This window comes from Seriola dumerili, unplaced genomic scaffold (genome assembly GCF_002260705.1).
Source record: "Seriola dumerili isolate Sdu_G_001 unplaced genomic scaffold, Sdu_1.0 BDQW01000478.1, whole genome shotgun sequence".
In the NCBI taxonomy this organism is placed as follows: domain Eukaryota; kingdom Metazoa; phylum Chordata; class Actinopteri; order Carangiformes; family Carangidae; genus Seriola; species Seriola dumerili.
This window is the reverse complement of record NW_019174733.1, coordinates 4,312,437-4,327,197: the sequence shown is the minus strand read 5'-3', so window position 1 is coordinate 4,327,197 and position 14,761 is coordinate 4,312,437. Positions and strand designations below refer to the sequence as shown.

Below are 14,761 nucleotides of genomic sequence, written 5' to 3'. Positions count from 1 at the left end.
CAGATTACTTCTCCCACCTATGATTATTCAAATATTATTTTTTTCTGCAATAACATGACTGTGATAAACATTCCTTTTACAGTTTGCGAATATATAGGCCTGCACATAAAAAGAGGGAAGCGCTAATTGTAAAGGGTCAAACCTCAAGGCTAAACTTTCAGTTTGGTTGATGAACTACGAGGGTTTCATTTCTCTACCTTGTCATTAGGCTGCTGTTGTCTGCTGGTTACTATTAAGAAACACTTCAAATCCCCATAGGGACATTGTGCACCTGCGTCCCTCTTGTCTAATTTTGTCTCAGCTTTCAACCTGTCCAATAAGATCCCACCACTGTGCGGTAAAAGAGCGACAATAAAGAATTGAACCAAACACTTCTTAAGATGCACACTGACAAGATAGGAAATTGGAGTAAAATTATTTCCATACCCTTTTTGTTGCTTTAGACTCATGTAAATGTCAGTGGATGATTTGGTCCACTGGCCTGAGGACTGTGGGTCTTGTTGGCTTGGATTAATATTCCTCTACTAAGTTTAGCCAGAGGGCTCGCTCTACATCTTGCCCTAGCCTGGTACAAATTCTACAACTCCCTGTCTGCTTCTGAAATGTCAATCAAACTGAGGAAGGAGGAGGGCTCTAAGAAAGGTGCTGGTTTGCACTCCCTTTACAAGACTGGCCAAATTGTCACTCTTACACCTGCTTCAGGGAGAAAAGCTAGGAAAATTACATTTCAAGTAGCGCTGTCCATTTGACTTTACTTTGCACATGTCATTCTAACTTTTGACGTTTGGTGCGAACTTGGGCAGGCGATAATACCGAGAAAGGCACAGAGCCGCACAGGAGGCAACCTTCAAGCATCATTAAGAGTCCAGCTAGAACAAACAAACTTTTGTAAGAGAGATGAATCAGGTATAATGAAAACCAGCTGTGTAAGCAGTTAACGAGTTTCGCAACTGTAACATTAAAGAAACGATCAATATTTGATCCCCAGAGCATGACTGCAGCATCTGCTCAGAGTCTTAATAGTACTATTCTGTGAAAATAAAGGACAGATGTTTTTCTAAAAGGCTTGTAAGCAGCACCATTGTGTTCAGAATGTGGCCTGAGTAAAATGTTAAACAGGTTCTGCATCAACACACAGACACAGACAGACAGACAGACAGACAGACAGACAGACAGACAGACAGACAGACAGAGCATCAAAAAGGTAGATGTTAGTGTTAAAAGGCTGGAGTGCCCTTTAATCCCATGAACCAACACAAACAGCCACCGTCACGAAATGAAACCAGCAACTTGTTGGGATGTCTCCAGTGATACTACTCATGCCTCAGTAGCAGAAGAAAAACACAACCCATCAGACACAGTGGCAGAATTTTAAACCACAGCACACACTCTATAGTAAACTTATAGAAATGCTGCTGCTTTGCAGAGTATCTCTGCCCAAATCTTATCAAAAAACACATTTGGCTGCAACTCAGCATAGATATTAGCTCTAACAGGTTGGCAGAGCGGCCAATCAACAACTCCAAATCCCCTTGACAAAACCACTCGCTCACCTTTTTAAAATTGCATCCCATGCGCAAACTCCTCGACAGCATCCTTTATCTACATCTAGTACAGGTATGATCCTCTCAGCAGACATAATGGCCAGCCCATTCTCATTTGCCATATGCTGCTCCATGTGTAGTTTTTGATTAGTTCTGATTTGGGAAAAAGGTTACTCATGCCGTTTTAATTGTGCGACAGGTGTTAAATAAAAGCGTGGCACAAAAAGGCCCATACTTCACTCTAAATTACAGAGGCCCATTAACAGAGATAAAGCCAAAACAGCAGCAAAGGCAGAGCAGCAGACACATCGCTGGGGATTAAACTGAGAGATGATCCACAGGAGTCAAGAGACTTTAGTGATTTCAATTCTTTAACACGCCATTAATATGTGCAAGGGCCACATGTATGCAATGGATGTCACTAACCTGGATATACTGTCTACATCTCTAACTCTAAGTTGAAAAACTATCTGATATGGTTCACCTAGTCCTCATGACACATTCCTCTACCCCCCCCCCCACCCCCCTGTGGAAAACAACAAACAAAATCATGTGAAATGAAGAAGTCAGAAAGCAGCAAAGATAATAATCATTTATGCTAGAAAGTTCCTCACCTCGCTCCAACCCCTGACATGATTTGGAGACGGAACATTACAAAGGCAAACAACGCGATTAAGTCAAGATATGCGTCAAAGCTGAGCGACTCGACACACAATTTGACTCACTTGAGATGCGCTTGATGAGCTGTATTACAAAATCTAGAGGGAGTTGGGCAGAAACAAACAACTGGAGAAAAAAAAACATAAAAAGGTGCAGCAGATTTTTTTTTTTGTAATGTGTCAAATATTTCACGGCAGAATCCTAAAAAGAAATTACTTATTGATAAATTCTGACAGATTCCTTTTGACAGGAACCTAATCACACGGGAGCATCTAATCTTACTTTATGTTTGAGTGATTAGACGTCAAACACTTTCAATTTACTTTTAAATTACAGTGTTCTTGTTGTGACATTAGTGAAATGGATTCATCAGCCATAATCTCACACTTATAATGAAAAGGTATCCTCACTAATCCCAGAGATATATGTGCCTGAGAACATAAAATGATATGTAATCAGGCTTTATGCTTATTGGAACCTGTACCCAGGAGTTAAAGCATTTTATTGATCTAACAATAGATTGAATTGATTGTTTGTTTGTCTACACTATCATCTGTCATTGGAAACTGTTACCATGAATTATGAATTATCTGTTATCTTAATATGTAAATTTTTTTTTTCACACAGCATTAATTCACACGTCCATTCATCTTTATGTATAATAGCATCGCTCCACCCCCACTATGCCATTATTCAGTCCATGCAGCGTGGCACAGTAGGTGTTACTCTTTAGATTCCTACAGTCTGAAAGATTCCATCAAATGTCCCGCTGACAGACATCATCGTCACTTTTTCCAACATAACCCATAATGGCAAATTGCATGGTCTATACTGTTGCCATAATGTTGAGAGATAGCTCCCTTGTGTATGTGTGTGTGTGTGTGTGTGTGTGTGTGTGTGTTTCAGACAATACGTTAAATGAGTGAAAGCATTTATGCAAGTTAAACATAAATGCCTCCACTCTGGATAACATATCTTGTAGTTGAAATGAACGACGACTGCTGCACTGTCAGGGCAATGTGAGCAGACGTGGTCTTCGGAGAATTCAGCAATGTGGAAAACAAGAATCAGGAACATTCAAAGGAAACACACTGTTTCAGAAAGGAAAAGATGTATTGTGGACTGGCATCGTTGTGCTTTTTTACCTCAATTTTCGAAATGCTTGAAAAAGTAACATCTTTTTGCCACTTTTGTTTTGTTCTGTGTGCTTTTTTCCCCAAGTGGCTAAAGCATTGTACAGTTATCCCTGTCTTTCCTCTTTGCTACTTTCAGTCTCCCTTCATCCACAGTAGCAGTTCACCCAGGCAGCCGTCTAGTCACTGCTCTCTAAACATGATCTTGCACTAGCTACTTTCAAGATTATTAGCTATAGAGTATTACGAAACTGAAGCCATTACATGGCAACAGAGGGTAATTGCTATCTTATGAACACTTGAAACTTGCAGCCACCAGTCCTAACATAAAATTAAAGTGGAAGGACGAACAAAGAGTTCATCAAGGGAACTAAACGTTCAGCTCACAATTGCTCAAAATGTTTACAAAGAGCACATTCTTGTTAGAAATTTGTTAGTTTTACATAAACTCCAATGTCCCAGAGCTACCGTAGATAGCTTGTGATAGATCAGTGTGCAGGAAGAAAGCGAACAGTATGTTAGACTTTCATTTACAAAGCAATCTTTAGTGTAATCAATTCTGTGTGAAACTACATTAACTCAGAATAATAAACAAGCCATCAATGACGGCAACATTAATCGGAAACAAAGCAACATATGGCTGCATATTGAGAGTTTGAGGCTGGTCCAGACTAAGTCAAACATCCATCATCATCATAATTTCCCCTCTTTCTGTGTGTTAACACCAGCCTCTGCTCTCCAGTACTTGAGCTGGAGCTGGTGCACATTCTCTCTCAGTTGGTAATTTAGTTTTTGACTCACAGCATACATATTTCACCAGAGCTCTATCGTTCGCTGTTGTCTTGTTCCCTGTCCCTTGTTCTCCCTCTCTGTATGTGGAGCACAGGTGTCTAGAACTCCACTGAAAATGATGGAGGGCAACTTGTTATTGATTTATTTGCAAAGAACAGACAGAGAGCAGACATAAAAGTGCAGCCATATATTAGACATGAATCTGAATTCCCCCAAGTGAAGTTTACTTTGTCAAGAGAGCAGAAGTAAAGAGGGTGAGACAGTGAGAGAGAGAGAGAGAGAAAGAGAGAGAGAGAGAGAGAGAGAGAGAGAGAGAGAGAGAGAGAGAGAGAGAGAGGCAGTGACACATGACAGACGTAGTAAGATAGACAGGGCGACTAAAAATTCAGAAAAAGCATGTGCAGAGAGAACCGCGGAAACAAAAAAAAGATCAGAACAAAGATCATTAGTGCACTGGAGTGCACTGGCGGTTGCTAAACGTTTCTAAACTGTACAGAAATACCGGTATGGATGGCACACAGTTGCAGCTGACAGATTCAAATGGGCACTCACCAGAGAGTTTATATGCCGAAAAGACCCGCATGACCCTATGTACATAATATTATCGACCCCCACCCTCCACCCCCCACTCTGCCTCTGTAAATCTCCCTTCCTGGCCAATTTCTGACCTTTGAACTATAACTCACTCACATTATCTTGATTTGTGTGTGTGGATTGCTGTGTGCTGAACATACACAATATCCTAAGGTAAACATGAGGCTGCGCTGTTAACAGCCCTGAGGTGAGCACCTTATTGCCACCAATAAGGGGCAGTTCCAGCTAACCTTTTAACGACTTGTAAAGGTCATTGAGTGATGATTGGCAGTTTAACACATATGTTATGTTAGTTATAAAAGCCTCCACTGCATCTACAGTGCACCATTATTGCAAGTAATATAACCATGAGACGACCAAATAAACTGCAATGTCAATAACCTGTTATTTGCATTACGTGCCTATATAATTACGATTAAACCCACTCTTATTGAATCTAAGTTAATGGCCAAATACAATACATTTCTGCTTAAAACTGCCAAGATGTCAAGCTGCTTATTAGGCCACTGAAGTCTGTCTGTGTTTTCCCAGCACTGTATCTCTGAAGCTAAGCAGGCACTATGAGAGTGAGACAACAACAGCGGCTGCCCAGGGAGTGGAGACAAAGACAAAGAGGCAAAGCCCTCACCTCATAAGGCTTTACTGTAATTGCACCCTCAGGCAGCATCTCTACTTACTGGAGAAACAAGCAAAGACGGGAGAGGGAGCGCAGGGCTGCATAAACACAGCTGTTTATGGACAGGTCAACTGAGCAGACACTGATTGACAGCCATCCATCTGACGCTGAAAATCACCTTTCCCCATCAGCTCCGGAGAGTACAAGCAGCACAAAGGTTGCACCTCAACGCACACATTTAAAGGCCGCCTACATGGAATTTGTGTTATTGTTTTAATAATTGAACCGAGATGGAAAAGTTTCTGCCCATGTGCTGTCTAAAGATAGACTCTGTGCTTCGCTCTGCTGCGGTCTGCATGGCTGTGAAAGTGGATTAAACAGGCTTTAACATCAAGACGAGCTCTAATGAAACCCAATGGGGGAGTTAGCCTGTCTGTTTGGCCAGCTGACTCCCGTAAAATACCCATCACTGTCTCCTATTGCCTGCTCTAAAAGTAGCCTGGTGGTGCCAGTCTGTGCACGCTTGTGCCTGAGGGTTAAATTGTTTGATGCTTTTGTCTGAATCAAACAGCAGCTGCAACGCTCTATTTCTCTAATTCACCCAATCATACAGGTTTTTTTTCCCCTTATTCTTCTGTTTTATTGTAATTTTTTCAACCTACCTGGTTGAAATAAGCTGAAAATGATATGGTGAAGGGCAGCTCGATCGCATCATAATCATACTGTTTTAAAGGAACATTTTGGGAAATTCACTTCATCCCCGTTCTTACTGAGAGTTAGATGAGAACACGGACACCACTCTCATGTCTTTATGGTAAATATGAAGCTACAGCTGCAGCCGATTAGATTAGCTTAGTACAAAGACGGGGAAACAGCTCGCCTGGCTCTGTCCGAGGGTAAGGAACATCCATTCACCCCCAAAGCTCACTAATTAATATCCCATTTGTTTATTCCTTACAAAAAGAGGACAAGTGAAGTTGTGGATATTATAGACTTGAAGCAGTGACTTCCTGGAGTCTTGCTGTCACTGAGGTTTACATTTTTTAAGCGACATTTTGCTTTTGCACTTATGAAACAAACATTTTCATTATTGTTTCGAGGTGCATTGTTTCAGTTGTCTTCAAACAGAGCTATTTCCCCTTGTTTCCAGACTTAATGCAATGCTTAGTTAATCACCTGCTGGCTGTAGCTTCATATTTACTGCACAGACACGAGAGTGGTATTGATCTTTTTCATCTAGAAAGCAATGAGAGTATTTCCCAAAATGTCAAACTCCTTTCATTTTAGAACTGAACTTTAATGAAAGAGCTTGACTTTAAGTTCCATTAAACTACAGTGTGATAGGTAGGTGGGTTACCCAAACACTCCTCACCAGCGTTCATTATTATTTCAAAGGCTTCAGTACATATTCACAAGCTTGGGACTAATAAACCAAAAGCATCAGCATATGCCAAGGCAGCACCCACACACAACAAGTACAGCAGATGGTAAAAGCAAAGACATTTTCATCCTACGTGGAGCCATCTACAACTCTGTCACCAGGGCCAGCACTATCAATGTACCATCCTCCACCCCCAGTCCATTTGGGAAAGTCATAATGATGATCAATACGCTAGTAGCACTGTGCACAACAAAACCATCTATCAAGGGAGGGAAGCCAGAAAAATATTAGTCAACCAATATCAACCAGAGCTCAAACAATACATCAAGCCATGAAAGCTCTACTGCTGTTCACCTTTCTCTCTCATCTTCCCCTTCACGCGTCTCTTTTCTGAATGTCCTCCACTGCGTCTCTCCCCACAGCAGGCAATGGAAAGTCACAATCATCTAAACACATTCCTGCTCTACCTTTAACAGACTAGTAGCAGACCGTGAATTCGGCGTGAAACAGAACTTGACTGGACTGTTCCCTGACAATGGCTTTGTTGATATATTGATATAAAAAACATGCAGGTGGTGTTGACATATGCAACATAGTCAAATGTTAAACTATTGAAGGCTTCGCAGCCGTGCTGGAGTAGTTTGAGATTCATATACGGCTACTGTATTGTCAAACTCACACTGTGGCTCCTGTGATGAGTGACTGCAGCCGTGGACTAAAAGGAAAATATTTGCACCATGGCACAGATGCCATTCCCTCTGCTCTTACTCATTATCCAGCACAATGTCAAAGTACCCCCAGGTCACTGAGAGGGAACATTCCTTCACATTGCCATCTATGGGCATCATAAATAAACAGTCACCCCAATTCATGAAAGCCTACCACTTGCCATGTATGGACACAATTAATTTTATCCTCCGTCCACAGCAGTGCAGTAACAATTACTTTGCCCCTCATCACCATTCTAATCATAAATGTGCCACAAGAGGGAGAATACGCATTAAAAGACCAGCCCTTTTTTAGTGACAACGATTTTCTTCTTTTTAATTAACCTTCACTTTGGAGAATTGAAGGTATGAAAACTGATATTTTTCCGTATTGTTAATTAACTTTACAGGAGCACATTTGCTTTAAAAGCCACATTGTCTTTAGGAAGGAGATGCATCTGAAGAGCGCAGAGCGCAGAGGGCTGGGCAGGGATGCTGAGCCGGGCAGCGAGGGAACAGCAGCAGCACTTGTTTGCCAAACTTGCATTTAAACAAAATCACATCCAATACGAGCTTCCAACTCTAATCTGGATACAGTATATGCGCGTTGGAGTCATGCACAAGTAATTAAATATGATTCTGTTTGGTCTGCAACTTCAAAAGGCAGCGTTTTGCAGCGGAAAACGTGGCACAATAAAGCAGCTCTAAATCGGCTCTGGGAGTGGGAGAACAAACACTTTGCTTTAAACAAATATTTCTAAAACTTCAGTCTTCAGCCTTATTCCCACTTACCTCATGAACATTCACTGATGCGCGTGTCAATCGCAGAACAAGTAGATGGGAAAATGGCAATCCAGTCAAAGTTGTCAAAGGTTCGTGTTTGGCACAGCGGCGGTACGGCAGTCCAGCCCAGTCACATCTGAAGCGCTAACGGCACACAGCTAACGAGGCTCGCCACCTTCCACCGTCACAGAGTCGTAGCTTGGACGGCGACGTGAGGAGCACAGCGGGATCTCAAAGGGCGCACTGAGAGCTACTGCGTCAGGATTGGTCAGTGCAGCCGTGACGCACCAGCAGGTGGCACACCCGGCGAATAAAAGTCGAGATTCATTCATAGATAATAGCTGTGAGAGACCATAGGAGCTCCACACACACACACACACACACACACACACACACACACACACACACACACACGCGAGCAGATATAACCAACAAACACTCTATGGGAGGCATACAAGATCCAAAATTTGTCAGGGTCCTCCTTATGTCATCTCTCTCTCTCTCTCTGTAAGCTCAGATGCTATTTTTTTTCCCGTCGTAATTATGGCACAGTGTCATCATCAACCAAAGCTTCAAGCTGTTTAATTTGGCACAAAATGCTGAGCTATTTCATTTGGCACATGAAATGTCTTTTTCTAATTGCACTGTGTTTCCAGAGGTGATTCTGCTGCGATTTGAAAATAACAAAACAAAAGGCAGGTAAAAATGATTTTTACTTAAAACAAACGAACAAAGTAGGAGAAAGACAGCAACAAACAAAATTAAAAAAGCAAGAAAAAGAAAAGCAGTAAGTACAAGCAGTAGTGCAGTCAGAGTCTGGGGACTACTGCAGACAGCTACACATAAAGAAAATAGAGAGAACTTATGAAGGTGTTCAGTCAGAGCTTAAGAATTACTTGTTTATTTCACCCAGAGTGGGGGGAAAAACAAGGCAAGTGGAAACTGAGTGTGTTGTGACACTTGTCTGAGTGTAATTCAGGGAGCCAAAGCAAATGTTTTAATTTTTTTTTTTTTTTTTTTATAAAAACAAATAAGGACTGAGTGGTAATCCTCGGAGGAATGTGTAAGCCAATTACAGCTGGCTGCAGGGACTTGTGGAATGGAGCCTCGGAGCTTCCTGCTCAGACTCAGTGCAGACCCTCGGACCACATTTCCTGTTCCCAGTGCATGAGCAATATTTCTATGAAAATATAGAACGGTTAGAGACGTGAATAGGATATCGTGCCGACTTCCTCCCAACATTTTCAGTACTCTCATCATCCTAATGCCTTGTAGGCTGCTTGACACTGTGCCTGTGTGTAGTCTCCCATCAGTGGCTTGTTTGCATCCTGTGAGTGGATGCTGGTGTATACGTGTGTGCGTAGGCTTACATAATATCGTGTCTGTTGTAAGTAGATGAGAAGGATGGCTTAGACAGTTGTTGATCTGGTTAGTTAATGTTCTGGAGTTCATGTTGGGTGTGCTGTGTACTACGCTGTGCTATAGACTGTGCTATTTAAAGAGTCTTGCTTGATGTAAAGTAGAGAAGAAAGAGACAATAGATCGAGGTAGAATGAGGGCAAATATTGACATAAAACCCAATTCATTTTATTTCAATGTTAACTACAATTGGGCTTATAAAACAAATATTGCAAATACAGGCTGCAAATGACATCTGGGACACTGGGGATAACCTACGGCATAGTGATCACCGCATTATCTGCACCATCTCTGAAGGGTAAACACCATGCTAATAAAATAAAAAAATGCTTAATGAAATAAGATACCAGACATCTCACAGTAAGACACATAGTTAGTCTGGTGTCAGGATTTATTTTTCAAGTCATAAATAATAAAATGGTAAAGAGAACCCAGTCAGTGGTTCTAGTCCAGCACACCTGCTATGTGGGCCTAGATAAACACACACTCTAAGCTGAGCCTCCACATTCACCTTCCTGCAATTTCACACTGTCTGATTCCTCGAGAACTGCATGAACACACTGATAACCGAGTCACTGTAGCCCACTGGTCTACAGAGACAGTTTCACTTCATAATGGCCTCCACCATCCAGCTCCCCCTCTTAAGTTTGCCAACAAAATACACAATTACATAGAAATAATGTGGAAACATTGAAGTAACTTTTTTACCCACGTAACACCTGAACAAATCCCCTTCTGATGAAAAATTCAAGGCGCGATAGACAATCAGAGCTCGAGTTTGATTCCAACAAAAAGAATATAGGCTATGCTTCTCCTATTCTGATTTCTTCAACTAGAAATAAAGTTCTGCGAAAAAGAGAAAAAAAAGCTTTGTGCACGACGTGAGCCACAGAGAAAAAGGTGCTGCAAACTGCAAGATATAAAATAAACCTCCAGTGTTTGTGCACATTAAAAATATATGAGACTCTCATAAACTGCCATGAGCACTGGTGGTTTATTTTTTGTGAAATAAAATTCACATTGTTAGCATTGAATGCTATCCGGAGGAATGTTATACATACTATACATGTAAAGCTTGACTACATACTGTATCTACATGAGCAGTTCCTATTTGCATTTTGGAAAACTACATGAGATGAATACGGACTGAAATAATAAACAAAATATAATACAACAAATTAAGTAAAATAAAGTTAATACAATGCTGCCAGCATTAGAGTAATTTTAATTTCTTCATTGCTGAGTCTTGAGACAGAAAACGCTCACAGCTTCTTGTGTATTAAGTCAACACCCAGATTGATACGATAGCATGAAAAATCTGTATGAAAATTACAGAAAAGTTTCACAGATGTAATATTCTCCTGTGAACTTCTTATTGGTATATAAAAATAACATTTGATGGGAGAGATACCAGAAAAAGAATAATTGAGTTCAACCAGACAAAAAACCCCAAAGCTTTCAAATACACCAGCTCTATTTCATTTTATTAATTTGTCTTTGATTTGGTCATTACAGAAAAAAGGAGAAAAGTCACAGCATGAAAACATCATGCATCACTGCTTCAAATCATGAAATGTTTTATAGGAACCACAGTTGGGGTTATTCGGGGTTATACTCAGAGAAAACGTTGCCTGCTTGATCCTACATTTCTGATTTCACAGTGTGAGTAATTTCCACTGATGATTACAGCTCAGACATACCGCTATGAAGCTTCAAAACCTCATGTTGGCAAATATTCCTGGATAAACACATCTGCATTGATTAACAAATTATGACCACAAACAAATAATTATCACAGTTTTTACATAACTTTAGTCTTAGCATAAAAGCCGCTTTTACACAATGAAAAATGAACACCATGTGTTCTCATGTTTTGACACTCGTCGGGTGCTTGTGCTGATGACATGTTGAACACCACCAATCTTTGATTTTCTGGAGGGCTTTTCAATTTAGAATGCATGTTTTTTTCCTGGAAAATAATTAGAAGCTAACACCCTCGGGGTGATTTCTGTGTGTGTGTGTGTGTGTGTGTGTGTGTGTGTGTGTGTGTGTCCTTCCTTGACATGTGCAATGAGAGATTTGCATCTGAATGCCAATGAAATGTTGAATTATCAAGCAATCCCAGCTCTACACTGCTTTGTCATCTTTTCTCTTTCTTCCAACTCCTACTTTCGTTCAGTTTTTCTTACCTCAAGCATACACATTCAGCCCAGTATTTTCCCTTTTATAGGCTTCTCTTTATCCCTCTCTTCACATGAATAAAAAAACCTAATCCTCTCACTATGTCCAAAGAATTCTGCATTTTCATAGACATTTTAGCACTGACCTTGATCACAGCCTGACTTGTCATCTCCACTGTCATCCCTGTCCTTTAGCAAGTTGTAAGCAGAATATACAAGCAGGCCCAGTCTTTCTCTGTCTCCCTGCAGAACTTATTTGCCACACGGCCTGTCAACAGGATTCTCAGTCCTTCACCATGAAAGCTCTTCATGCTGAAGAATGGTACACAAAATATATGGCTGCATGTTTCCCATTACTCATACAAACTCTGACAAGCAAAATTCACTGGATGCACAACCGCCAATTGCAATGTGTCAATAACTCTGGCTTGAGGTTGGGTCTGGAGGTTTCTTTCATGGGGAAACCATGGGGAGAGCAATCAGTCAGTAATCGCCCAGAGGTCAACAGCCTGCTGTTAGAGCTTCTGCCATGTTGTGACAAAGAGTAATCACAATCAAATAGAGTTAAGTATAGAGAAAGTGTTTCTTTTAGACAGGAGAGGTGACACATGCTGACTCATGGCTTGAGTTAATCAACTTTACACTCAGCTCTGCTTCAGTGGTGGGGTAGGTTGGGTTCTAATCAAAAGGACAGAGACACTGCTTAAATTTGGATTTAGAAAATTTGTGTGTAATGAACAGAGAAACAATGATTTTAAAAAAAAAGATGAGAGAAATGAAGCTAATTCGCATGGTACATAAACAGTTTACAATGATAACTGTGGCAGATTCACCACTTGAAATTCTTACTATTTTGAAACAATGGGCCCTTGATACCACACAGAGATAGACAAAAGCAGCCTCTCATTTCTAGCCGGCGACCGTCAATCTTGCCGAAATGCCATCTGTCACTGGCAGATTTCATCAGCTCTAGCTAGCTAGCTTGATTTAAAATGAAGACCCTATAAAAGGCTCCTAAATATGAAGCTCACGGCCAAATACATGATATCGAGATAAAAGACAGAGACTAAAGCTGCATGTCTCAGGCAAAAATCAGCATCCTCACCAGAGCCATGGAGAATACATGGAAATACAGAGAGCGTTCTTGCATTGCATTGCATTGCATTGCAGAGCTAGTTAGTCTTTGTGAGTACAGTGAGTACAATTAAATAATGAAAAAATTTCAAAAATAACTCGCTAAATACTGTAATAAGGAAAACATCAGAATTGAACTTTCACTTCCTACAATGCAACTTGATAGTGTCTTTCGTTCAGTACTCCCTGACTGACAAACGTTCACATTTCTCCGCACCTCTAGTTTGTAACTAAGCGGTGACCTTCGGGACTGAAAAATGTAGCCAGCACAGAAGTGCCAAACAGTTCCTTGAACTGAGGCTGGCTCCAAAGCGAGTCAATCCCCCTAGACTGTCATGTTAAAAGGTCCAACTTAACAGCAGAAGTAAACATGTTTACAGTCTGGTAGCTAATTTCCCCCTTCATGACAACTGCACAAGGCGGTTCATTTTTATATAACTCACCCGTTTAAATTTTATTAAGGTTTAAAGTTATGCATAACTGAGGGCGTGGCCACTTTGAGTGACAGGTGGGTGCCGTCACAGTTGACTAGCTCCTTGGTGTTTAGCCACTAGCTTTCTGCTAGGTATCACCTGAGGTAATTCGAGCCACTGAACATTACCCCGTGGTCATTGTCATGGTCCAAATGCATTTTGGGAGGATTTTTCATGCAAATATCTGATCGATGAATGGGTTAATGTGCAGTTAACTGACTAAAAGAACGTGAGGAAGTCTGTGCTCCTGTTTTTTGAGGTGATTGAAATTCTAGTATTATTTTATTTTATATGCTAGTACTAATTAGCAGGTATCTGTGACAGTGCTCACCATACCTGACTTGTTAGCTTAGCTTGTTAACTAAGTTATTAGCCGGAAAATGAATAAATCTTGGGTTAGCCTTCAAGCAAAATGCCCAGGTGCCCAGCTGTGATAACGATGCTAACTGGAGCATATGTTTGCCATGGTTACTAAACTGGCATGCACCGAAATCTCTTTTGGATAAGCTGCGAGTTAGGAGGAGTCAGGCACTGCCAAGATGGTGACAGCGGGGCAGCCCACTCTGAGCTTCAAAACTGCTCTTCAGAAACCTATGGTGGTGTCACGGAGGCTACATCCATCTTTATATAACGTCTATGTTTGTAACACAGGCCTGTAGTCTCAGACAAAATCTGAATAGCCCTGGCAGCATCCATATAACATTATCTGGGTTATTTTTTCAGACTTTTGAGAGCTCCTCCAGAGTCACAGGAGACAAGTTGAATAGTACTCCTTATGACAAGCAAACTGATCTGCATAAAATTGGTGGAGTGGCCCTTTAAAATGCAAACAACTCTGAGTTTGTTCGTTGAATTACTATTTCCTCAGTGTCGCTCACAACCTAACACTGTGATCCACAGCCACGAGATAATGTGAAGACTTCTTAGTCATCTCATGCTTTCATTCTCAGACTCAAAGTGAAGACGCTGTCACTATTGTGATGCATGTTACACAGTGTCCTTCAAGAAATCTTACATATTCTTCTCAATAGAATTAGGTAGAGTTAAAAGTACAGCTATGGAGTAATTCTGCTTCTGAAAGCATCATTGAGAAGCAACCAAACAAAACAGACTCTTCAAGTTGACAAACACATTCAGTCACCCCAGACTTTCCTGTTTCGCCTTGTTTCTCCATGTCCCATCTGTCACCAGTCAGCAGCTATTCAGTCAGAACAAAAGTCAGATTATCGAGGGTTTTAATTATGCTGAAGGCATAAGCTAATTAATTATCACTATCAGTGGTATGGAACATCCCCTTAGATAAAGAAAATGAATGTAATTATCTTTTGACCTCTCTCTCTCCCCT

At 40.9% G+C, this 14,761-nt stretch overlaps 1 protein-coding gene across 3 annotated transcripts in view; it reads right to left on the bottom strand.

Moving 5' to 3' along the window:
• Positions 1 to 8,421, bottom strand: part of LOC111235350 (muscarinic acetylcholine receptor M3-like) — a 75,604-nt gene extending 67,183 nt beyond the window's left edge. For all 3 annotated transcript variants that reach the window (XR_002665678.1, XM_022763783.1, XM_022763782.1), the window contains exon 1: positions 8,220 to 8,421. Coding sequence is in view for 1 of the 3 variants with exons in the window: in XM_022763782.1 (XP_022619503.1) it covers positions 8,220 to 8,230 (11 nt within the window). In the remaining 2 variants the exon portion in view is untranslated. The remainder of the gene's footprint in view (positions 1 to 8,219) is intronic.
• Positions 8,422 to 14,761: the final 6,340 nt, after the last annotated feature.